The sequence below is a fragment of the Brienomyrus brachyistius genome, chromosome 7 (assembly GCF_023856365.1).
Source record: "Brienomyrus brachyistius isolate T26 chromosome 7, BBRACH_0.4, whole genome shotgun sequence".
NCBI lineage: Eukaryota > Metazoa > Chordata > Actinopteri > Osteoglossiformes > Mormyridae > Brienomyrus > Brienomyrus brachyistius.
Window position 1 is genome coordinate 5298383 of NC_064539.1, and position 25602 is coordinate 5323984.

At 44.8% G+C, this 25602-nt stretch overlaps 3 protein-coding genes across 14 annotated transcripts in view; 2 read left to right on the plus strand and 1 right to left on the minus strand.

Annotated features, from left to right (window-relative positions):
• Positions 1 to 1472, plus strand: part of rxraa (retinoid X receptor, alpha a) — a 77144-nt gene extending 75672 nt beyond the window's left edge. For 3 of the 7 annotated variants that reach the window (XM_049021094.1, XM_049021098.1, XM_049021100.1), the window contains 3 exons: positions 32 to 123; positions 424 to 529; positions 1266 to 1471. In XM_049021094.1, the coding sequence (XP_048877051.1) occupies positions 32 to 123; positions 424 to 529; positions 1266 to 1413 (346 nt within the window). In that variant the 3' untranslated portion in view covers positions 1414 to 1471. Of the gene's footprint in view, positions 1 to 31; positions 124 to 423; positions 530 to 1265 lie in introns of all 7 variants that reach the window. The other 4 variants (XM_049021096.1, XM_049021095.1, XM_049021099.1 and 1 more) reach the window with 3 other exon arrangements.
• LOC125746730 (bromodomain-containing protein 3-like) overlaps positions 1 to 25602 on the plus strand; it is a 195347-nt gene that overhangs the window by 163459 nt on the left and 6286 nt on the right. For 2 of the 6 annotated variants that reach the window (XM_049021087.1, XM_049021090.1), the window contains exons 1-7: positions 18895 to 19056; positions 22486 to 22877; positions 23401 to 23538; positions 23804 to 23945; positions 24071 to 24270; positions 24608 to 24976; positions 25459 to 25587. In XM_049021087.1, coding sequence (XP_048877044.1) covers positions 22677 to 22877; positions 23401 to 23538; positions 23804 to 23945; positions 24071 to 24270; positions 24608 to 24976; positions 25459 to 25587 — 1179 coding nt within the window. In that variant the 5' untranslated portion in view covers positions 18895 to 19056; positions 22486 to 22676. Of the gene's footprint in view, positions 1 to 18893; positions 19057 to 22485; positions 22878 to 23400; positions 23539 to 23803; positions 23946 to 24070; positions 24271 to 24607; positions 24977 to 25458; positions 25588 to 25602 lie in introns of those variants that run through there. The other 4 variants (XM_049021088.1, XM_049021091.1, XM_049021089.1 and 1 more) reach the window with 3 other exon arrangements.
• LOC125746733 (WD repeat-containing protein 5) lies at positions 4927 to 15500 on the minus strand. Its single transcript, XM_049021101.1, has 14 exons — positions 15283 to 15500; positions 12916 to 13035; positions 11447 to 11555; positions 11059 to 11132; positions 10449 to 10538; positions 9716 to 9805; positions 8883 to 8966; positions 8724 to 8779; positions 8589 to 8635; positions 8235 to 8310; positions 8073 to 8106; positions 7741 to 7815; positions 7423 to 7510; positions 4927 to 7306 (listed from the first exon to the last, which is right to left on the minus strand). Exons 2-14 carry the CDS (start codon positions 12994 to 12996, stop codon positions 7206 to 7208), a joined length of 1005 nt encoding a protein of 334 aa, XP_048877058.1. The 5' UTR covers positions 12997 to 13035; positions 15283 to 15500; the 3' UTR covers positions 4927 to 7205.

Consider the following 25602-nt stretch of genomic DNA (forward strand, 5'->3'; position numbering starts at 1 on the left):
CTGGTCGTAAGCGTTTCTCCTCTGTGTCCAGGGTGCTGACAGAGCTGGTGTCTAAGATGAGGGACATGCAGATGGACAAGACGGAGCTGGGCTGCCTTCGAGCCATCGTCCTCTTTAACCCAGGTAACCTCCCCAATCCTCCAGTCACCTGCAACCAACCACGGTACATGTTCCCACAACACCCTTCCTCTGCCTATCTTTGACTCACGCAGTGGCAGGGTGGAAAAAACATGCAATGAATTGTGGTGCCTCATGGAAAACACACATTGTAGGAGGTTCCCCTGGTGGACCAATGTCTCCAGCAAACACGGCACTGCATGCAAGCCGTGGGCCCAGTGATCCACCGAGCGATGCTGTAGACAGACGGATCAGAACCGGAGGCTTGCAGGTTATAAATGTTTGTCACCCTGCTCCACCACACAGATTCCAAAGGTCTGTCAAACCCTGGGGAGGTGGAGGCTTTGAGGGAAAAGGTCTACGCCTCGCTGGAAGCCTACTGCAAACAGAAGTACCCTGACCAGCCTGGGAGGTACGAACCCCGATTCCTTCCTTTTCCTGTCTTCCTAAGTAGCCAGTCCAATCGACCGTTTTTATAAAGTCTCCCCAGGTAGGCTAGAGTGAATCGCGGCCTTGATCAGGTAACTTATCAGCCTTTATAATGAGGAGCTATTATCTGGGCCGGTGTGTGGTTCAGAGGGATGGAACACTGCCCATGATCAGATGATCTCCAGTTCGAATCCCAGTGGCAGCACAGTGATATCGTTGTTGTACCCTTGTTAAATAACCCTCATCCACAATTACACAGGAGACAGTCTGACCTTGTCTTCTCAAAGCATATGTTTTTTTATCCGATAAGAGCATCTGCTATATAAATAGAATGTATACTACTGTGGCTTATCAGTTGATAACATGCTGATTATTCACCTTGCATTTGCTGAAATTCACGTTTTGGGATTTTTCCATGAAGGCAAAATTAATTTGCCGTGAGCATCAATACAACAGCTATTATAATGTAAAAAAATACTCTGCTTCAGGGCCCTGAGCAAAATTCAATAAACCTAGTTGTCATTTGATAGCTTCCTTTCCATTCTGATAGGACGATCAGACGGTGGGGCGGCCCCCTGGTGGCCGCTGGGCGCTAAGCAGCCGTTCAGTTCGCTTATGCCTTGGGCTGGCCTTGAGTGTTATCCACTGACTTCATGCAAAAATGTCAGAAAAAAAATTCTTGCACATCATGAGCTTAATGCCGGCATGGTTTGCTGCAGGTTCGCCAAGCTGTTACTGCGCCTCCCTGCCCTGAGATCCATCGGTCTAAAGTGTCTGGAGCACCTGTTCTTCTTCAAGCTAATAGGAGACACGCCCATCGACACCTTCCTCATGGAGATGCTGGAAGCACCGCATCAGATGACATAGTTGGGGGAGGGGCGTGGCCTGCCATTTCCGGATGGGGGGTGGGGGGCATGCGATCTAACCATCTGTAGAGACTGGTGACCCAGAACCACCACCACCCCCCCCCCCCCCCGCCTCCCTCGCCAGCTTGGCTTCACGTCTGTCTGATGAGCTCATTGGTTCTATGGGTCTGTTTTATACATTGTACAAACATATAAATATACTGATTTTTTAAAAAAAACAAAAAAAACAAGGGGACTGAGGTGCTGACTGGAGTGGGGTGGGGGGGGGCAACTCCGAAAGTGCGTGAGAAAGGGGTCTGAAATCCTGCTCGAAAGTTTTTTGAAATGTGTTACGAGCAGCAAGATTTTTTTTTTCATAGGATGCTGAGCGTTTACTGGGACAATCGTGCTGTTCTCAGCCCTGGGGGGGGGGGGGGGGGTTGCAGGGCATGGACACAGAGAAAATGTGCGCCGCTTCCTGGCCTAAAGGACAGAGCTGGAAGAGAATAGTCCAGCGAAAGGGACTAGGAGGCAGAAAGGAGGCGGTGTGTTTTCATCAGAGCTAAAGAAGTGGTGCTTTGGGGTACCGTCCCCCAACCCCTGACCTCTCTGCCCCCCCCCCCCCCCTCCATGGTCCTCATGCTGAGGGGCATCGTCACAGTTCAACATCCTACATTCATCATCACCAGATGCAGTATTGGTAGCGTTCATTCTACAGTCGTGCAATTGTTTTGTAAGCCGCTGTTCCAGCCCTTAAGTCGCGGGTTGTGGGGGGGGGGGGGGGGGGAGTACTCAGCAGCACGTGACCTGTGGAAGTCGGTAGTTCATGGAACAAGTACCTATGCAGTAGAACCTTCCTGTTCTGTTTGTGTCCAGTTCCCCATCCTCTGGCACTCACACATGGCTTCTCAGCAAAGGCTCTGCCTCGCTCATTCTACCTCGATGGGGGGGACCAGAGCAGTTGTAGCATCGGGGGCCATTCCAACTCCCAACATCGCCCCCCCCCCCCCAAGTCCTCCCCCACCTTCCTTTAGTTCCAGGAGATGCTGCAAAGAGATCCCATCATATTCACTGACCATTCCTTTCTTTGCCACATTATCCACTTGGCTTTACTTTTATTTTTTTTATATGCTGCTGCAAATGTGTGTATGTGCCGTATCCAAAGATTGTCCATATACGTTTTTTTTTTCTTGTTTCTTAGTACAAGGACAGAAGGTCTCTTTAGATGTGAACAAGGCAGTGACGCTGTCAAGCAGGTACAGTGGATGGTCTGACTGCCACGATCGGGGAACGGGAGAGCTGTTACTACCCTCTAGTGGACAAAACACAACACTGCAAAATTACTTGAAATTTTGTATAAGTACTTAATCAGACAAATGGCACTTTGTAATGAAGTTGACAATGCCAGTAACAAACTAGCAATTACTGGCCATATTTTATCAGGCCCACGCACCAGTGCAAAATTAGCATCCGTTTCATCCGCCCAGTATTAAAACACTTCATTTAAAGTGTATTAAAAGTGAGATTACGTTTATAGCCTGTGTAACATCTGTTATTTAATTGCATATTATAGTGATAAACTATATGTAGTTGTAACCAAAATGTTCAAAATCTGTTAGTGGCTATGCTGGCGTACTCTGGAGAAAGATATTTGACCCGAATTGTTTCAGAAAAATATCCAACAGGGTAAATGGGTTGAAATGTGTCCAGTTTGGAACAAAATGCAAATGTAGTATTTAAGTTTTAAAATGACGGAAACTTGTTGGTTTTTATTTAAAATCATTGTTTAAGGAAACAACCCGCTAGATTATGCACTGGTGAAAAGGATAAATAAATCCATCTGTAATTAAGCAAAAAATAATAATCATCGTTTTAAAACAGCAATACACACAGTTTACTGTAAGGACGCATATTTTGTATATTTTGTAGTGTATTATCATGAATAAGTCTGGATTCCGTTTTTTATTTGTCTTTAAGACACTTGTAACACCATCCGTGTCCTGAGATAACGAGAACTGAATGTCAGCTTTAGTTTAAATTAAACATGGATATTTTCGTCCAGTTTGGAGCTAATTACGGTTTCTTAGCCTCGAAAGTCTAAGATGGACTTGCCTTGATTTCTGAGAAACTCAGGTCGCGGTTGTGAAAATCGATTAAGAAGTAAAATGCGGCACAATCAGATAAAAAGGCGAAGACCTGGTAACTGTAGCGTTCGTGTCAGTGATCGCAAATGCCACATCAGCATTATGACGGTCAAATTACATAAACGGCATTTTTAGAAATCGTTTATGAAATGCGAATGTAATAAGTGTAATATAAGACTAGACACAACCCCCTTTCAGCCAGCATGAAATAAAACTCCAACTCGAATTGACGGTGAACACTTACTTAGTGTTTCTTTCCTTTTTATGACAACTTTTTAAGGTCAAAGTTTTTATCTTTATTTTTACTTAAGCCAAGTAGAGCCGACAGCGCTCTCCTGTTTCTGCAGCGATGCAATCGGCCCATTGAGGGTGTCTGTACCCGGGTGGTCTGTTTGGAGTGCGGTCGAGGCTTCTCCAAATGAAAAAATAAAGCCATAAGAAAGCGTGTAAGAGCACAGTGAAGGATCTCTCACAGGAAACCGACTTTGATATATCTGCTGAGAACGTTCCGCTGAAACATCGATGCATACGTTAATGCTTTATACATAACACAAAGCTATATTTTGTCTATATGTATATGTATGTATATTTATAAATCTGTTAAATGTTACTGGTTAATGTGGGGGGGAAACGAGGGACAGGATTACGTCTGTAAAGTCAGGCGAAAACGGGCACAGAAATACGTTGTGATGTGCAGTTTTCATTCATCTGTTAGTACAGGGCCTCTTGTTTTTTTGCCCTAAAAATCAGCATTTAGTAATATCATCGGATCGGAAAACCAGGATAGATGGGAGCCTAGTATCCAAGCGTACTGCGGCAGATCTCCACGTGTATTCCTGACGCGAAATCACGTTGTCCCACCACAAAAGTGATTACCTTCCGATAGCCCAACATAAGTCGTTCGTTTTAGCTGTGGAAATTTAGCGGAAAAAAAATTAATAAATAAAAAATTAAAAGATCTACGTCTAAAAATCTATTTTTGTACAAATGTATTTCCCTTGCTTATGTACATCATCATGTGGGCTGTTGTATACATTATTTCTGTAAATGTTTATTTTTAAACAGCTTGAAAAAAACAAAGGGTGGATGTCAATGCTCACGCCTGTCACCTTTCATGTTGGCCTCGTTTTTTATTTTTTAATTCTTGCGGTCCATCCTTTGAAGATGGTCCTTTGTTGTCAGTTTCCCCTATTTTCGAGGAAATTACTCATCTCTTCTTTGTGGGCTCTTCTACAATGTTCGTTCAATGAAGAAAAGATTAAAAAAAAATTAAATACTACCATTTTTCCTATTTCTTGGCACCAAAATGCACCACTTCCCTTTAAAAACTCAAAAAGTAAAGCTTCTTTGCTCAGCCAGAGTGACCTGCTGACTCGACAGCAACACAGAGGTGCATGTAAAAAATTACTTTATTGAGTCACAGGTTATTACTGTCAAAATGCATGTTCACAGAATCCAGAATACAGGTGTGGCATCCATGCAGCCCTTCATAACACTGCATCCTTCAGACCAAGAAAGGTAGTCAAATAAAGATCTGACATTTTTCCCCCATCCCTAAATTTATCTATACGAGGAAAAAAGTAACTTTTATATCCTAACAGCTAAAGTGTATATATATAATATATGCATATATTAAAAAGAAAGAAAACTAAGTTGAAATATGGTAATTTTGCTGTTGTACTAATACATAAGCATGAAATTTCTGCATATATATACAGTCCATTTTATCGGTTTTATTTGGCAACCTAAATTGAGCCTAATGACCAAATAAATTAAGATCAGTTATATTGTACCATCAGGAAAACAAGCCTGGATGTCAACCAAAAACATTAAGCATAATAAATCACAAGGGCAAGAACAGTTTACTTTCCAAAGCACCTGTGATAAGATGGTCCTGCTTCTAATTTGACTGGATCTCATTCTACGTCCTGTTTTGATAATCAGCCTTAAAGGGGAAATACATTTCAAGATGACAAATCAACAGGACTTACGAGGAAACAAGGATAGTCTAAGGCAGGAAATGCATCCAATGTGCTCTTTGTACTTCAAAAGATTCGTGGTCAAACATTTAACCATTTTACTGCTACTTACACCCTTGAAATATTAAATCAGGCTCCACAAATATTGGCCACATTTTCAATGCACAATTTTATAGCACCAAAAAAAACAATCTTTAAAAGCAGCTTTACAGTGGCGATCTCTTGCAGTTTTTACATAAGTCCCGTGTGGCGCAATTGAAAGGCAGAGTGTAAAAAGCCAAAAATATTTAAAGGTTAGGGTTGACGGATGAATGCAGTCACAGTAACTCGACAGCCTCGGTTCCCAAGCGTTACAGCTGGCCTGCTCGCGTTCCTTGAGAAAGAAATGTGTGACTGGAAGTTTTCCCCCCAAAAAAGCCATACGGGGGGGGGGGGGGGGGGGGGGGAGGGAGGGAGTAGGAGAAAACAAACTTTGGAAACAACGATTTCGTTAGAGTGCTGCTACAGTGGAAGTGTGACAGAAGCTATGGATCTTTTAGCAGCTGTACAGGGAAACACTGTAGGCTCATCTTCATCCACATCCAGGAAGCCAAAGGGTGGGCTTGGATTCTGCAGAACAATGGCCGTTTGTGGAGAGGATGGACGCAGTGAACTACATCATCATCATCATCATCATCATCATCATCAGGGCCTGACTTCCTGCCTATGAGAGGTTTTGTTGTGTGGTATCAAGGCAGATCCTAATGCCAGAAATCTTCACAAAGTTTGGACACGATACTGGGGCAGGCTGCTCGCTCTTCTCAAACTACTGCGACACCCTCAAAGCAAATCGCTTATATGTCAGAAAAAGGCATCTGGGCGACTGGCCATACAAATTCCTCTGTGGATTCTGGAGTCGACGCCCCCTTTGTAGCAACAGTAGTGAAAAGATGATCTGCGTTAGCCTTGTAAAACAAATAAAACGGCTGGTTCAAAACGAAAAAAAAGTATTCCACAAAAAAAGTCATTGGTGTTGTATACTGCAGTCTATTAAAGCTACACACTACAAATACTGAAAAATGGCTGTCAAACTTAAAAGCCAAAGATTTCACAGCTAGTGTTTGCTAATTAGGACGCATTAGCATTTCGGCTTGTTCGGGTGTGATGATCTGCTGACAGCACACATGCCCAATGGTTGAAAGGTTCAGACTTTAAAGCTTAAAGCTTCGAAGAACTTCTGCTGAATTCCCCCCAAAAAAAATAAAATAAATATGACATGTAAGAGACTGTTTCACTTTAATCAGACCAACTTGTTTTAGAGGCAGAGAGCAGACAGACTCTGTGGCACTTCGGAAAGTGGTCTCCGGGCAACAGGAACAAGACGAGAAGCTTCGGTCTGGGGAGGCAAGAGAACATGCAAGTTCTCATAGTATAAAACAAAGTTCTTTTCATTGGAGGCCCCTTTAAGGAGAGAGACAGAGAAGGAGACAGATTTTTCGGTAAGTGGAGACAGATTTGGTTTCGATGCTGGGTGACTGTTTCGGATTTGCTGGACCCCTTTTCCCTGGACCAGTTCTTGTGAAAAGGGGGTGGGGGTGGGTCCACGGGTCACATGTGACCATCCTGGCATTAAAATTCTCTTTCCAAGAGGACAAAAAAAAAAAACATCCTAACTAAAGCAATCAAATGAAACAATAGGCCATAGATGGAGCTTAGCAGTCGCTCTTCCACAGTTTGATGGTCTTGTCGTTCTCTAGTGCTGCAGATGCGATGATGTTCTCTGTGGGGTGGCAGGCGGTGGAGATCACCACATCTGGGAGGCGGAGAGAGACAAGAGGCTTCGGTGTCGAACATTCCGCGCCCCACCCCCTCCCTCCCCAAGGCGGAACCACCGCATCACAGGCCAACACGATCTCGTCATATCCGTACCTGTGTGGCCTTGAAGCTTCTGAACGATCTCCTTGGTCTGCAGGTTCCAGATGTACACCATGTTGTCCTCCGAGCCCGAGACAATCCACTAGCGGGCAGAAGACGCGGACAATGAATAATCACCACCAAAGCTGCTCAAACAGCCGAATAAGGCTGAGGCCAGTAGCCCCAGGACAGGAACATGTTACCAAAGCAATAGGGTTTGGGGGATTTCACTGCTGATGCCATCTGCTTTTGTAGAAGTAATACAGTCACCTAGCCAGCTTCTCAGCATCACATATACACTAACATTTTGATAGAGATCTGGGAGTCGCCTACCTTACCACCAGTGACGGAAAAGTTCGCGAACACGCAGTACTTCTCATTTTTATGACCGGTGTAGGTTTTTAAGCACTGAAACAAAGAAACGCATATATGAACAGTCAGGAAGACAATGATACATCTATTACTGAGCAGAAACGCCTTCTCAAACGAAGTAAAATTCCAGAAAAATTAAAACATTAACAGATCGCGGCTTCAGCTAGTAACTGATTTTTCTGGTTAGAGTTGTGTAATATCCGGACCCCCCGCGACCCAGTAGGATAAGCAGTTTGGAAAATGGATGGATGGATGGATGGATGGATGGAGTTGTGTAATAATACAATCCTTACCTTTCCTTTGCTGTAGTCCCAAAGTTTCAGGGTACTAGAAATAAAAGAAATGATCACATAAATATGGTTTGATTTATACCTGGTTTTGGGGGGTGGGGGGGCTAGTCTTATTCAAATGAGCCAGCATAACATCCTTTTGGGGGGAGGGGGGGCATCACTCACTTGTCGAGGGTGGCAGCCAGGATGTATTTGCCATTGGGTGAGAACTTCACGAAGGACACTGGAGGATTGTCGTCATCTGCCAACACCATCAGCGTTTCAGTCATACATTTGGACAACCGATTGTTCTACCCAGAAGGTTGCCAGGGGTAACACGGATATGCATGAACACAAAACACAACAAAGACAATCGACTGCAGAAACTTCCCTGCCACTCGCTCCCTTGTTTCATTACTGGAAAGACTCTGGTTTCAGTCACAAAAAAAAACAGCCAAAGCAACTGAAACATAAACTGCAAAACTGTTCTGCTCTTCACCGTCTTACGCCGCAGTAGGTCGAAAATGAAACTCCTCTCACCAATGAGCGTTTTGAGACACTGTCCCGACGCCGTGTCCCAGATTCGGCTGAAAGCAGACAAAAAGACGGAGATGTTCTAATAAGGTGTCTAGTGTCGGAGTGGTATTCAAATTAAGGTCAGCAGGAGCATCTTACCAAAGGCCGTCGTAGCTGCTGGAGACGATCAGGGAGCCGTCCCTGTTGAAATGAACCTGGAATTGTGGTGAGGGCAGGGGGGTTGGTGTTAGGTATTAGAATTAATGTGGCTCACTGATAGAACAGTAACAGTTTGGTGCAGGCGGTACACGTCCTCACCGCTGAGACGGGGTCAGAGTGCGCCGGCAGTGTCTTCAGGCATTTCCCGGTCTTCACGTCCCAGATTCGCACACTTTCGTCAAACTGCGGAGACAACCCAACAAGGACAGTCTTTCAGCACCGGGAGCGGGAACCATCAGGGTTTCACACTCCTTCCTTGGGGGGTGCCCGTGTACACTGCGCACATGCAGCCCAAATTTTGGTTCTAGTGGACATTTTTTTGTACATGACTGCACACGTGCAAGGAAATTGACTGGGTGTTTCCAGTAGGTGGCAGCACTGACTTCCACGGATCAAACATCAACGAAGAGAGAGTAGAAGAGTAGTTGTAGATATCGATACTTTCAATGGGGATAATCAAGCAAAATTTCAAAAGGCTGTAGTTTCAAAACTGTTAGTCATACAGAGATACTGTTTGGGATTTCTCTGTAAGTTTGGTGTATGACCTCCTGTGAAATTTTTCAGAGGAATCTGAGAGGGTGAGCTGGGAAATTTTTCTCAAACTGGGTGATTTAATATGGAACAACTCGCCGTTCATCACTGAATGAGCACTAAGATGTATTCTAGTACACAAACTCGTGGAGAGAATCTGCCCAAACACTCGGCTAACACCTGAATTCATTCAGACCAAGATGACAACATCTGCCCTCTGCCATTGTGATGGAATATCATTGCTGTACACAGGAACCAACCATTACCATCCGCATGCACGGACGATTGAGGAATGTACACAAAATCCGCAGGTGCCACAGGAGTGTAGTATGGACTAGGATAAGCTGTCATGGAGAAACACTGGAAGGCACAGAGACACAACAGGAAGAGTGTGGACTCACCGATCCAGACACAATGAGGTTGGACTGCGGGTTGAAGTTGCAGCAGAAGACGTAGTTGCTATGACCTTTTAGTGTTTTCAAACATTTACCCTGCCAAAAAAAAAAAAGATGGGATGCATTACCTAAGGAGGACCACAGGTGTCACTGCTGGACAAACAATCCTTCCGCACCTGCAATCTGCCGCTTCAGGGGTAATTCCCGGCTGGTGCACGGAATTGCTGCACAGTTACCATGGCAATCCCGCATTTATATTTTTAACACCATCACCATAGCAATAAGCGAGATGCTTTTAAACCAAGGGGCAAAGGAAATGTGTGACTAAGTGTTTTTGTAATTTCTATATTTGTTATACTCAGAACTGGAAAAAAGTATTTCGAGACAAGCCTTCTGTTGCGTTCAGTTAGGATTCTGTGCCTGAGAATTAATGTTTTTAATTAAGCAAACAAAGCACTGGTTGTGTGCTCTTCAATTACACAAAGATGCCTGAAATACAGGAAGGCTTTGTTTGTCAGTTGGCAAAAGGTGTTTGTTTTTCCATTTTTCCTATATTTATAGTTTACGCGGTCATTGCCATATAAACACAGACGCATTCTCACAGCAGCAACGTGTAAACCGAAGGCAGTCACAGTTTAAATAGCTCTTACTGTTCACGTCTCCCCTCCTAAGCTTCGATTTCTGAATGGCTTATCACTGCGCCCCCCCTATGGAACATCACTCACTCACGCACACTCACCGAGCTGACATCCCAGATTTTCAGGGTCTTGTCGTCAGACGCGGACACCAACAGATTGGAGTCGGACGACCAGGCTACATCTGAGATGCCCTGGGGGAGTCAGACAGATAATGTGAGCAGAAATGACCAACACCTCCCCCCACCCCCACCCTGAGCAGGTTGTCCCTGAACTATCAGAAGACTTTATTAATCCCGAAGGAAACTGCTTACATCACGACTGCACCACACACAGAACGATACGATGAAGCACTAAAGATTGGTGTAGCATTAAAGCTGTCGAATAAAAATTCTACAAATAGAGTAGAATAAAATACTCGTACATAAGAGACTCTGTCAAAAGTTATTATAAATGTAACTTGAGGAGAAGAAAAAAATTATACAGTACATAATCATGAATGGTTCTATTGCACGTTAATAATTTAGTAGAATGAGCAGTATGTGAAGTATAAGTATACATACTATACCAAGAATATAAATGTTTCCTTAACTGATGGTACATTAAACAGTAGGGTTTTCTAAAGAGAGTCATTCCCAAACCAAGCTGAAGATGCCCCTGTTAGCGCCCTTTCCAAAACGGCGGCCGAATCCGAAGTGCGACACCTTTACTTACCAGCTTGTGGCCGGATATCGTTTTCTCAAACTTGCCATCATAGGCTCCCCATATCTTGATCAGTTTATCGGCAGCTGTTCAGAAAAGTACAAAAGCCTCAATGCCGTCCCTTCCTTACACACAGACAGCAGCCCCAGACTTATGAATATAAGGTCGGTCTTTTACATGTGCTCTGTATCTTCAGTGTTACTTAGGACCACTGAAGTGTTTAATCAGACATTTACCTACAAATGTCAACAGGGAATCAGAACTCAGGCAGCTGCTACTGACCCATTAAAAGCCTGGTGAATGTGTCAAGATACCGGCTTGATGGCCATTGGGTAGGGGGTGGAGCCGGGAGATCTGGGCCAATGGCATTCAGGGGAGACACTACCAGCGAGGTACTCACATGAGCTGGCCAGCCACTCGCCGCTCGGGCTGAACTTGACAGAGGAGACGGCTTTTGTGTGGCCGGCTAGTGTGAACTTCAGGGTGTAGTTAGGCTTCACCGGCGCAGACTGCGTGACATATGCAGCGCAGGGTCAGAATGCGAGGCTTACAGCAGCAAAAAGCAAGCACATGTGCAACCAAGACTCATATTTTATTACTAACAGTATATTCCATTAATCCCATCAACATTCCCAGTCCACTTATTCACTGCGGGGTCAAAATAAGCCTGGAGCATATCGCAGGGCAGACACGGGCGCAGACAGACACGGGCGCAGACAGACACGGGCGCAGACAGACACGGGGGCAGACAGACACGGGGGCAGACAGACACGGGGGCAGACAGACACGGGGGCAGACAGACACGGGCGCAGACAGACACGGGCGCAGACAGACACGGGCGCAGACAGACACGGGCGCAGACAGACAGGCAGACACAATGGGTTGGACAGCGGAAGGAAACTAGAGAATACAGATTAAAAACCCTGCACACATGGGGAGACCATACAAGCTCCACACACACAGAAAGTCAAAGGCAGCATCTAAACCCCCAACCATGGAAGGCTTAAGCGACAGTGCAGCCCCCTCAACCACTGGAACCAGTCATACATGCAAGCATAGTGCTCGGGGACCCCCAGTCAGTGCAGGTTTTCGCTCCCTACCAGCTCCTGGTGTCTGAGGCTCCCCGAGGACGGGGTTGGGGAACAATGACATCGCACCATTCGCAGACACAGTCAAAAAGCACTTTACTATTTTAAAACCAAAATTACAATACTACAGCAAAACGAACAAGAAAAACCGATACAATCAAACAAAACCACACAACGACACATATATGGTAAGATCTAATAGTTTGATACATATTTAATACACATTATGACCCAGCACTGGATAGGTGATTATGGAAGATGGACAAAAGGACATGTTTAAAACACAAATATGCAGACAAGTATTCACCAATACGTAACCTACTGTGAATATTGTACACCGATCGTTTTCAGAGCAGTTAATCTTACAAATGAATTTCTCTGCTCATAAGAGAAAATCTGTTCCATATTCAGCTTACAGACATAGAAGGTGCAGGGTTTATACCCCACGATTCGAATCTGGAAAGACCAAAGAGATTAACGTCGTTCTGTTTCCAAGCAGCTAACATACCTCCCAAGTACCAGCTGAGTAACAGGAATTAAAAATAAAATCAAATGCAGCGTGATGTAGGTTTCCGAGTTCAATTTCCAAGCGACACCGAATGGATTTTCAGAATTTAATTTTCCACTCTGGAACACGTCACGGTCAAATCTAATACTGTGCAGCTCACTTCAGATAAAGTGATTAGGAGAGAAGCTGAACAGCTTCGTAACTTGCGTGTCAGTTACGGCACGTGACCCGGCAAACAGGTGGGAGTCCAGCTACGTGAGCGAACGCCCCTACCTTGCTTTGACCGGCAGAGGCAGACGAGGCGGTCTGCGCCTTCACGGCCTCGGCCTCTGGTTTCTTCTCCTCGGTTGCCATGGTTACAGGATCGCAGGGATGGGTGCCGCCGCGGTGGGGCTGTGAAGGAGACGGGCGCAGGACTGTCATTATGTCCTGTACTTTTGGGCCCCTGTCACTCAGGGGCCCTTGGAATCATCTTAACTGCCCCCCCCCCTTGAGTCAACCACAAAAGTCTTAATGAGGTTCATAAACGGATGCTAAATCTACATACATCAAAACCCTTTCTGGCTATTTTTTTGTGATTCTAAGGCAGTACCATATAATGCAATTTTTGTTTGTTTGGTTTTTTTGTTTGTCTTTTATTTAAGGTGAGGAAATACAACAAGTTGACAGTGAGTCATTAATTTGAAGAGTGAAAGAAAAATAAGAAATATATATATATATATATATATATATATATATATATATATATATAATAGTTTTTTTTTCTCTGACAAATTAATATTAGTAAGTGTGGCTTTGGCGAGGGAGGCTAAGCTGATGCCCAGTTCTTAGACATACATGGCAGATGGAGATTATAATCTGCAATCTGCTCTAGCCTGACTGCAGATGAGGGCTCTCCCTACTTCTAGAAATTCTCAGATTCTCTATACCTAAAAGCCAGCCAATTCTAAAACAGCGACACTCACTTCTGCGGACAGGTTGACCTGACCTCAGTGCAATTTAACCCTTTTCAAGACACTACCATAACAAAAGCAGACCAACTCCAGGGCCCAAACTCAAATTAATGATTAAAAAGTAGTAAGGAAACTGAGCCACTACCGTTATCTCAATCCACAAAAGTAGATATTTCTGTTATACAACAGCCACACTGCTACCATGGAAACATACATGATCTATGCTGCTCATTAGATGGACATTGAAAGAATTTATCATCCAAGGCAGGAGTTTCAAACTGCAGCCTTGGGCAGGCGGAGCCCTGTGTAGTTCAGCTCTTTCCCTGTTCCACCATAAATGATTCAGCTCAAGAGCTGTGTGGTAATTAGCACAAGGAGTTGAATCAGGTGAATTAAAATGAGGGGAAACCCAAGGATGTGCATGGCCCCCCAGGACTGGAGATTGACACCCCTGATCTAAGGGCATCAAACGTTTGCAAATGGCTAAAATGCTTTGGGTCATGCAGCTAGCACAAACTAGAAGAGCTGGCCTGGGACATCGCAGGCATTAATTAACTGCCTAGTGGGACTGGACGATGAGGGAAAACACCCAAAGCCCTGGTATGGAACAGGGGCATGAAGAAAGAAAAGATCGATTGGAAAAATTAATCACTCAGCTGAAAGAGTAAAATGGGGGAACGGCTTCTGAGTACTAGACAAAAGATTTACCTGTTCAACAAACAGGCTGCAACACTGTTGCGTTTATTTCTTAGTAAACACACTTGTGCTCCCCCAAGTTTAAAAAAAATAGTTCATCTATTAGATCGAAACATTCTATTCTATAAACAAATACAACTGACGTTCGACTGCAAGTGATAATCGTGAAGATCGTGGGGGCAGTCTGGCGAGGACGAAGTAATAACTAATATTTTATAGTGTTTAACAGCAAAGTGCATTTCGGACAACAGGGCAGAGAAGCCAACATAAGGGAAATTATGTAATACTTGTCTGTGAATTCGGTGACAAATGTTCAAATTTGGATCCCACGTTATTTGTTTACCCATTACATTGGAGAGCGGCAGATATAAAATACATAGACGTATAACTCACACGCATTAAGGGTCTGCAAATTTTTGGAGGACAGGAGGTAAAGGACCACTACCAACGCTTATACAAATACGCATGCCGGCTCGCATGAAAGAAATCCTTCAAATCTCTAAAATCAGATATAGCCGCGTAAAATTTTGCCCAGTATGTACGTACGGCGGGACACGTGTATATGATTAATACTGCCTGACCATCCACTACCGCCAGCTTCAGACATCACATCACCGACTACGTCTAAAGCTATAGTTACGTTTATGAATGGATTACATATATTAAAGAAACAATGCATTATTCGGAATCAATACTAGCCAAAACGACAGGCATAAAGGAGGCGGCACTGGCTGAGTTATTAGCTATGAGCTGAAAAGGGGCCTTTTACGAGTCCTATCCCACAACAACGCTAGATGCCTACATGCACTCAGCACTGTGTTTACGCTCTTCATTCACACCTTGACAGATCCCAGGGTCGTAACCACTCCCCAGATTAACGCAAAGCAGATGCATGCTATTTTAATTTCTGGATTTTTTTAAATGCACTGCATTACTGGCTAATTGCTTAGCCAGTTACTCCATTCAAACAATAAAAAGCGGACACACTTACGCTCTGGCGATTGGCGCAACGATGTGCGGTTATTTTGAATCCCACCTAAGGAGTTATTAATTGGCTATATAAAGTCCTCTTATATAACAATGAGCTGGCTGTAACTGTAATTGTCTTTTCGATGATGGCTAACAAGTAATGAAGCTGCAGCGTTTTGGCTTCGAAGCTCAAGGGAGGAATGTGGCATCGAACAGCCAACGCGCATGTGCAGTCTGAAGCTAAGGCGTATTACAACATTACGGCATCCGCCAAGGGTCAATCCGTCAATCTCTGTGTTAAATTGAATCGCTTTTTTCTTTCCTCAGAGGATCTTCGGCGTGTGGCTGTTCTATTGTACAAGGCGTAAATCAATAGTGGTTTTGACTACAAGCCAATGTCAATACTGTACGTACTGCCTTGTTACACAACAGAAATATATCAAGACGTTTCAGTTGAACGGGGTCAATATTATAGTAACACTATTTGGAACAACTATCCCTTTGTGAGTATGAAAAATCTGAATTTCAACGATTGTTTTAGATGAGTCTTATGCTCCCGAATGCACCCAAGTACACATCTAAAATCTTTAGTTTATTATATGTATAAAAGTCATGTTATATGCGTTCCTGGTCGTGTTTTGTCTATCAACATGTTCTTTTCTCTAGATAATATTCCTATACTGATATTTGTTTAAAAGAGAGTATTTACATACCTAGTGCTGCCTACCACTATAGTCAAGAATTATATTAAAATATCAAATTTCCTATTTAGGTATAAAATGCATAATGGTAGATTTCTCTTGTATTATGACATATTCAGGTAAAGTGAATAGGATCGTCCACTTGTAATTGAAAGATTGATGGTTCGAATACTCATACAGCAAAGTCTTATTTAACTGATTGTTGCCCACTAAAGTGAAATATGGTGTCCCACAAGGATAAATGCTGGGCCCCCTACTGTTCACTTTATATATATATATATAAGACTGTCTCAAAAACAGAAGTACTGCTAGTTGGACCTAAGGCTACTGGAAGTAAGTTTGAGAACCTCACCCTTGCTGGTGTTCCTACTCAACCTAACACAGTGGTCAGAGATAATGGTGTCCTGGTTCATTCAGATCTATGTTTCGATGCTTGCATAAGAAGTGTTACTAGAACTGCATTCTACCATCTACGGAACAGAGCCAAGCTTCGGAAGATGCTCTCCTTTCATGATGCAGAAAAATTTATACATGCCTTTATAACTTCCAGACTGGACATCTGTAATGCCCTCTTTTCTGGTTGCCCATCTGGATCCTTACATAAACCTCAGCAGGTACAAAATGCAGCGCCAACAGTTCTTACAAACACTAAACAATTTGATCATATTAGCCCTGTTCTACGCTTCCTTCAATGGATTACAGTTAAGTCTCAGATTGACTACAAAATAGTGTTATGACTTATAAAGCATTGAATGGCCTTGTGCCATTGGCTGTACCATTGTACCAGTGGTATTTTAATGGTTATGGAAGCACACTTGTAATAGAAAGACTGTAGGTTCGAATCCCTGACCAGCAAGGCACCACTAAGGTACCCTGAGCAAGGTACTGCCCCACAGGTGCTGAATTAGCTGCCCCCTGCTATGTCACATAAAGGTTAAATACAGAGGACACATTTTGTTGTTGTGTGTTGTGGTCTTTCGACAATGACCACTGATCACTAAATTCCAAAAATTCTTACCAGAGTACCTTAAAGATCTACTGGCCTCTGACAACCCTCCTTGCTTGCATCGATCGCAAGGAGCAGGATATAGATTAGTACCTAGAATAGAAAGAACTACAGCAGGCTGCAGAGTATTCTCTTATAGAGGCGCTCAGCTGTAGAATAGTCTTCCACAGTATGTGTAAGATTCAGGCTCACTCTAAGTATTCAAGTCTAGACTAAAAACACACTTGTTTAGTCTATAGCTTATATGGACACTAGTTCTAGCTCTAGCTAACTCCTCACTCCCAGTCAGACCTGTAGTGTGAGGTGTAGAGCTGGGTGGGAATCGGTGCCATTGGCTTTGGATAAACTGAACTGTCAGTGCTGTCACTCTAGCTTCACAATCCCTTGTACAATTAGGGACTCCCTATGTCTACATTCCCACCTGCCTCTCCCTCCTACTTATGCTGCCATAGCCGCATCTGCTTGGCTTATATATTGCACTCACCTTTTTTTCACTCCCCTACTTTGGCTTATTGCACATTTTATATACCCAGCTCCTATTGGGCTGTGCTGCCTGGAGACCCCAAATATCAAGATATCCTGCCTACCCTGCTGCCTGCAATGCCTCCAATACTTGTGGCGTCTTTCTGGCCTGCTCACCCTTATATTTGTGACTTCTTTCCCTGTGTGCGCTGCTGCCATAACCACTGTTCATTCTGCCATCCGAAGCAGCACGAGCACCTGCCTGCCCCCCACTTTGAAACTCAAATGTTAAGATCGGGACAGTGTGAATTGGGAGTTCGCCATCTTGCTAATTTGACTTCCTCTGCCAGCCCCTGGAGGTTGGGCTCCCCCTTTGAGTCTGGTTCCTTCCAAGGCTTCTTCTTTCTAGGGAGTGTTTCCTTGCCACTGTTGCCTTTGGAGGGCTCACTGGGGGCTTTTGGCGGGGATAATATAAAGCACTTTCACACAATGTAATCTTGTGAAAATACGCCATATAAATAAAATTGAAATGAATTGAATTGAAAAGCACCACTGAAGTACCTTGAGCAAAGTACCATCCCCAAGCACTGCTCCCTGGGCACTGAATTAGCTGCCCCCTGCTATGTCACATTGTCACATATGGTTTAAATGCAGAGAACACATTTCATTGTTGTGCACTATGTGCTATGGTGTGTCAACAATGATAACCACTTTCATATCCTTTGTTTCTTTTCCTTAATAACAAATAAATAAATATTTGATTTCATTTCAGAGAATCAACTTCTTTTTATTCAGCAATGTCAATCTCAAGAATTGCATCATTGCCAAACCAACAAGTATGCTTACTAAAGTTAGACATGGGCTAACAGGATTGACTGGTTTCCTCCCACAGTCCAAAGGTATGAAATTAGGCTAACCGGTAAATTGCCTGTAGAGAGTTCTGATGTGCATGCTGTTAGCGATTTAAATATAGATAGATTGTGATGTTTTGTGCCCAGTGCAGGGTGTAGCCCTGCCTTGTGCTCTGTGATGCCTAGAATACACTACAGGATGAAGGGTAAATGCATTGTTAGATATATGTGCATTTCAGTCATATATAGGTCTCTTTACTGTAATATTATGGGATCTTAATTAGCTTCGGGATTAATAAAGTATCTGTCGAAAATCTACCTATTGCTCTGATTACATGTATCCACGATGACCCCTGTTACACGTCTTATTGAAAATGTTTACATTGTTTCGCTGCTCGCGTGTGAGATTTTAATATTTCATCCATTGTGTTTTAATTAGGCAAACCTGTAAAACAAGCCGTGGTGACACACGTTTTGTGGCGATCTTAGTGTTTACGGAGAATGAATAGCCGAGTGGCGGTGTTGGCAGTAGCGTTGATTGTCGGGAAACGTAGTCCTGGCTGTCGAACGCGACAGGCTTGCCAGGCGACGCGCATATAGCAGCGGTGCGCATGCGTAGGAGGGGGGGGGCGGCATTTCTTCTGCCTCATCTTTATGCTCTTTAGCGTTGCTCTAATAAAAGAGGAGCTTTTAGGAAGACTGCAAGCAAAACGCTATCGGAGTCGTCGAGGAAGTAATACGTTCAAATATTCCCCTCCCTTATTAGTGCTTATTGAGTAAGGGCATTCCGCAATCCAATTTTGAAAGCTCGAAGTATTTCCTTAAAAAACGCATTGAGCCTACGAGAACTGCTTGTTATGTTTTTATTCCGACAAAGCTGCCTCTGTGTTGCAACAATGCAACAAAGCCCGGTTTCGGTTAGCTGGTGTAGGCGGGGGTTGTGGTTAACGTGCTGCGTGCGGACATAACATAGTTAACGCGTTTGAAGTTTGTTGCTAAATTCACTAGCGGCTGTCCGACTTGCGTGAAGTTGAATGCGTGCGGAGGCGGACGGAAGGTGGGTCTGTAGTGATGGTGGGAGAGGCAAGCCCGCTCGTTTAGATATAGGTTAAGTGGCTGCATTTCACACTGCCTATCCTTTGCCCGCCATCTTTTAGGAGAATGTGTTAAAACGGTTTTAAAAGGAATGGCGATCGGTTTTTTTTCGTTACACCATCGTTTACTTTTTATTTATACCTATAATGCGGGCAATCGGTGTAATAATGGATCGCACGGCGCTGAGATAGAGATTAGTCCTGTAGTTTGCGAACTTGAGTGTGGCATAAACATGAAATCAGACCGCCGACTGGTTACTTCGGCTTGTTGGGTCGCATATATCTGAAGGTTGGGCAGCTGGTGAATCGAGATCGGCGTTAAAAAGCGCTTCGCTGAGCTGTTTCTTTAGGCGGGATCTTGCCTTGACCCCCCACCCCCAAATGCTCGCCTGCGACCGCCGGCTTTTCCTCTTGATTGATTCTTGTAGCCAGAAACGATCAAACAACAAGCCGATTATTACATTGTAACTATAGCTTGAAACTCGGTAGCTGGTCGGACTGGCTTGGATTTCAGGTTTGTATCCCTGCCGATACTCAAGTTTGACGTTATTTTCCGTTTATTCCGGTCTGTGATTGAGTGGGGGTTATACGATATGCGACACTTTTTTTAACCAAATGTCATGTTTCCCAGTATATTTTGTTATCTATAGTAAGTTGGCTTTGACTTCCTTGCGTTACTTAAACTTTCCGGATTTTTTTCTTTCGATTGTTAATCCATCTTAATATGTTGTCGGTCTGACACAGTAATTGTGTGTGTTTTTTTTTTTTTTTTTTAAAAAACGCAATGTGTACGTGTGTCGCTTCGACCGGTGTGATGGTTCCTAGCCGAGAATAATACGGTCGGTGGTGGAAACCGCGCTAATTCTGTCAAAGCTTCTGCGGTCTTTTAATAAACCCAGAGGCGTACAAGAAATCCAATTAACTCCCAACTCTGGTAACTTTTCAATACACAAAATATTTCAGGCAGTAAAACTTAAATCGTTTTGCTAACAACTGAGGTTCATCGTTATTCTCGGCTTTATGATTTTCATTTCCATTGTACTGTTGCCATTATTAGTTTATCTATTTGGGGATTTGCGCGTAGCACCACGTATGCTATTACCAATACACGATTCTGCAGGCTGTATCAAGTACGAGTTGTTTGTTTTAAACCTTATCGTGCATTAGTATTATATAAAGAAACGGTGGAGTCAAGGTTTTTGCTTTAATACGGTGCTTGAAAAATACAGCCTAATAGTTAATTTGAATTTGTCTACTTAGTTGCGCATCACTTGGCCCTTACAGGCCACGATAAAAATGAAATACTTTTTATTTGATGATCATCCCTTTGGGGGGTCAGACACAATTTTTGTTGTTTTTTTTCCCCCTCGCGTTCATTGTCATCACTTATTTATGTACCACTCGTATTCAGTTTTATTAGTATAAAATGTCATCCTTCTCTGAGATAATGTGTTACTTATTCTCGTTTCATCAAAGCTGGCGGTCCGACTGTGAGGCAGCTGGGTAACTGTGGTCTTTCCCCGTCGGCCTGCTATGAGATCTTGCTGGTTTTTATCTTTGCTTGCGACCTTTAATACTAATTTAATGGCAATGGGGTCAGTCCTTTTGGGTGCATATTTGGTGTCTTTCAGTGTCGCTCCTTGTTTTCTCCCCTCTGACTTCAGAAGGTTCTCAGGATGAATTGTAACCAGCGCACAAGTCATTAAAATGCTATTAGTTTCTGTGGCCAGAAATGCTTTGATTTTGCTTTTAATGTCCTTTTTTCGTGGGAAGTTCCTTAGTTCCCATTAATGCAGAAAGTGTCTCTGATGCTGAGTGGGATGAATACTCTTAATATCGTGCATAGACTTGGTTGTCGTCCTTATTTCCCGCTGGATAGATGCTGAGATGTATGTTTTTAGTTAATGGCGGTTTTGTATTGTATTGTATGTCTTTCAGGCTCTCTTATCTGGAATTTTCTGTCCTGAGGCAGTGCTTGAGAAAAGGATATTAGCTGTACGCTCGCTGGGTCCCTCTGTCTGTGTTCCGTCGTTGCTTGCACTGTTTATATGCTGGATTGTTGGTTGGACTTTGCACCCAGAGCTTTCCGGAAACTCCACTTATTGATCCAGGTTCGGAGACTGCCCCTGCCTTTCACCACCTCTGTATTTTCGTCACCGTTTGGTGTGTGTTTCGTTCAGGTTCAGAGGACCGGTGCCCATGGGCGAAGGATACCGCCAAGCGTCGTTTGTGTGTGACTGAGCTCTCCAAGGGCTGCGCTTTGCCTTTTGCGCGGTAGCAAGTCTCAGCTGATAAGTGCCTGGTTTTGCGACACTCTGGGGAAGTGTTAATAAAACTGTCGAAGAATGAGTCGGACGCAGCGGGACTGAGAGCGAAATCGGGGTTTGCGTATAGTTTTTGTTTTGCGTGAAAGACTCCCCATGTCAAAGTTCATCCTGTTTCGCTGATTTCACCTGGCCAATAGCTGCTTATGGATTTACTTTGACTTGTTTTTTTTTCTCCCCTGTGTGGTAGTTTACCTTCATCTGGGTTGCTACTATGAGGTTTTTTATTGGACTTACTGTTTTTTTCATTCCTTAGAAGCATAAAACAGTTTCACTTTTATGTTCTGCATGCTTTTTTAAATAATTTTGTTCCTCTGCGGGCCTCTCTGGGCCAGCTTCCATCCAGCTTTTGTGATTTAGGTGTCTTCTGAGAACCTCACGTGCTGGGGAAGAATGTTCTTTGTAGAGAAGGTGTGACCCCGTGGTTAAGTCAGTGTTTTTGCTCTTTTGTTTTGCGTTTTTAATTCATTCCTTGTGGTTTTGGTCGGGGCCATGGGAGAGTCTCCGCTGCGATGACCGTGCTTGGGTAGAGCCAGTGGAAATATTGTATTTGAAATGGGAATAAATGCTGCTCTGTTCGGGTTCTGAAGCTGAGAAAGGGGTCGACTGTACCCAGTGGAACAGGGAACGTTAATGCATTTCCATCCGAACTTGCTGGACAGACCCCCGGTCTGCTTTTTAATGAAGTATCATATGAGTCAGCGTAGACATTAGAGCGGGCGGTGTTTGGGTGTGGCTCGGGCGGTGTTTTAGCCGTGTCTTGATTCTTCCCTCTCTTCCTTTTCAGACAAGCTGACGGCCGTGATTGGTCCTTCAGAGACCATTAAGTCAGGCCCTGAAATGGCATACTGCCCCCCCTGGGGAAGGGTAGAGAAGAAGGATACACTGGGTGCCAGCTGAAGACAGGATAGTGTGAAAGCATAAAGAGAAAGAGACTGTGGGAAACCCCCTCCCCTCCCCCCCCCCCCCCGTGCCAACATGTCAGCGGGGACGCCGGTTGTTCAGACCCCGCCCATGGGCGTCAACCCTTCACCGCCAGAGGTGACAAACCCCAATAAACCTGGCAGGAAGACCAACCAGCTGCAGTACATGCAGAACGTGGTGGTGAAGACGCTCTGGAAGCACCAGTTTGCGTGGCCCTTCTACCAGCCCGTCGACGCCATCAAGCTGTGTCTCCCCGTAAGTACAGAACGGCCTCATGTCTCACTGGTGCCCCTGAACTTCAAGGCTAGAGTTATTTACACCAGGTCGTGTTTATGATCTGGCCTAAACGTGTGACATAATCTCCTGACGCGATTCAGGCCTGCGTGGTTTTTCCAGTCTTATTATTTTCAAATGATTTAACTTTGTTAAAAGTTGGTACCTGACAAGTAAACATCAAGCGAGACTTTACCCCAGCAACGCAACAAATATTAATAAAATGGCTATTAAAAATGGTAGATACATGGATGAATGGGGTACAAACAGGTGGTGATACAGCATTAGTCGCAATACAAAAAAGAAAAAATATAATTGAACCATTCTTTCAGTTCTTGAGGTTTAGGTATTTTCCAGTGGTCTTGATTTTTAACTGCCTTTGCTTTCCATCCTGTAACTAAAAATGTAAGTGAATCACTACCAGTGATTATTTTCTTCCCCCTCACTCGTCGAACATGCTGACTGCACTGAATGGGGTGACCTCTACGCCTGCAACTTCATCCAGGACTATCATAAGATCATCAAGAACCCAATGGATATGGGCACCATCAAGAAGAGGCTAGAAAACAACTACTACTGGAGCGCCAGCGAGTGCATGCAGGACTTCAATACCATGTTCACCAACTGTTACATCTACAACAAGGTAGGACTTGCCGGCACTGGAAGGTGCCCTTCCTCACTGGGTACTGTCCCCAGTTACATCTGCTTTATTTGCTAAAGCTGAAAGGAGCAAGTTTGCAGTGCACATTCATTCTTGTTTCAGTAAAATGTCTTGCAATGAATTTGTTTTTCTAAAGTCTTCTTATTGGATGGGATTCCAAGCCTAGACGAACTGAGACATTAGCGATGTTGCTGAGCATCCGCTTCATTCTCATTCTTGTTTTTCTCTCCCTCTTTTCCTTCCCCAGCAAACGGACGACATTGTTCTGATGGCCCAAGCTCTGGAGAAGATCCTCTTGCAGAAAGTGGCCCAGATGCCTCAAGAGGAGGTGGAGCTTCTGCCCCCTGCCCCCAAAGGCAAGCGCAAGCCTGGGGCTCCACCTACTGCAGGTACCCCCCCCAGCCTAGCCCTGCTGGCCTCCGTGAGCCATGACAGAGGGGCGGGTCTGTGTCAGTGAGTGTGAAACCCGAGTGTTGCTGTTGGGGCCAAGCTGTGCTCTTATTTCTGGCAACAGGGGTTCAGCCGGACCCGGCTGTGTCTGCAGCCTCACCGCCCTTGACGTTCCCCAGCTCGCCCCCACCGGTGTCCCAGACGCCCATCATCTCCGTGGCCACCCCAGTGCCCACCATCACCCCCAACATCCCTTTGGTCCAGGCCACGCCCTCTGCCCCACCCATGATGCCCGTGGGCCCGCCAGCTCAGCCCGTCGTCAAAGTAAGTCACTTGGAAACGCACATGTGCTCTTGGGATGTGGAGTTTGTAGCGATGTATGACCCAGTGGGGGTGTCACTGTCATACAGGAATGAAACGTATAAGTAGATCATGGGTGTGAAACGAGTGCCGTTTTTTTTATTGAGGTCGTTATAGTTACCTCCATGTGCAGATTCTGGAACGTTCTGGGGCTGCAAACCTAGTGTGGTTCCCTCAAGTGACAAGAGGGAGCATGTGATGCATCAAAGCTTGTGTGTACAAGTTCAAAGCTGCGATGAGACTGCCTTTTAAGCCCCGCCTTCTGGTCACCGGCGGTGTCCTCCCCCCCCCCCCCCCGCAGAAAAAGGGCGTCAAGCGGAAAGCAGACACCACAACCCCCACCACCTCTGCCATCACCGCCAGCCGCGAGGACTCCCCCACGCCACAGGAGGCAAAGCAGGCCAGGCCGCCTTCCCGCCGCGAGAGCACGGGGCGTCCCATCAAGGCCCCCCGGAAGGAGCTGGAGGACGGCGAGGGGGCGCCGCACGCTGCCAAGAGGGGCAAGCTCAAGGAGCAGCTCCGCTACTGCGAGAACATCCTCAAGGAGATGCTGTCCAAGAAGCACGCCGCCTACGCCTGGCCCTTCTACAAACCGGTGGACGCCGAGGCCCTGGAGCTGCATGATTACCACGAGATCATCAAGCACCCCATGGACCTCAGCACCGTCAAGGTACGTCCATCACCAACAACAGTATATGTGCAGTCAGTTGCCCTGCAAACATTTTTCCTGGATGGTTTGTGGCTTACTGGGTGATGGGCACTGTGACTGTGATCAGAAGGTTGCTGGTTCAAATCCCACAGTCGGCAGAGTGATTTCACCGGTGGGCCCCTGACAAGATCCTGAACCTTCAGCTGCTCCATGCAGTCTCATTATGCTTTCTCAGATGTACATTGTTTTTATAAATGCTTCTGCTGAATAATATGTAGATGTCAGTGTCTTCTGGTGTCTCTATATTTGTACTGTACATCTTGTAGGAAACAGATATTTTATCATAGTAGATTCATCGGAGGAGTGAGAAGGCAGTGTTGCGACTCCTCTTTTGAATGTGGGCCAAGGCCTCCAGATGGCTTCTTTTTTTCCCCCCCCTTTTGATGACTCGAGCGTGGTGATGGAGATCTGATCTGGCAACCCTTGGTCTCCCTTTCCTGCAGAAAAAGATGGATGGCCGGGAGTACCCGGACGCCCAGGGTTTTGCGGCTGACGTCCGGTTGATGTTCTCCAACTGCTACAAGTACAACCCACCGGATCACGAGGTCGTGGCAATGGCCCGCAAGCTGCAGGTCGGTGTCACCCCC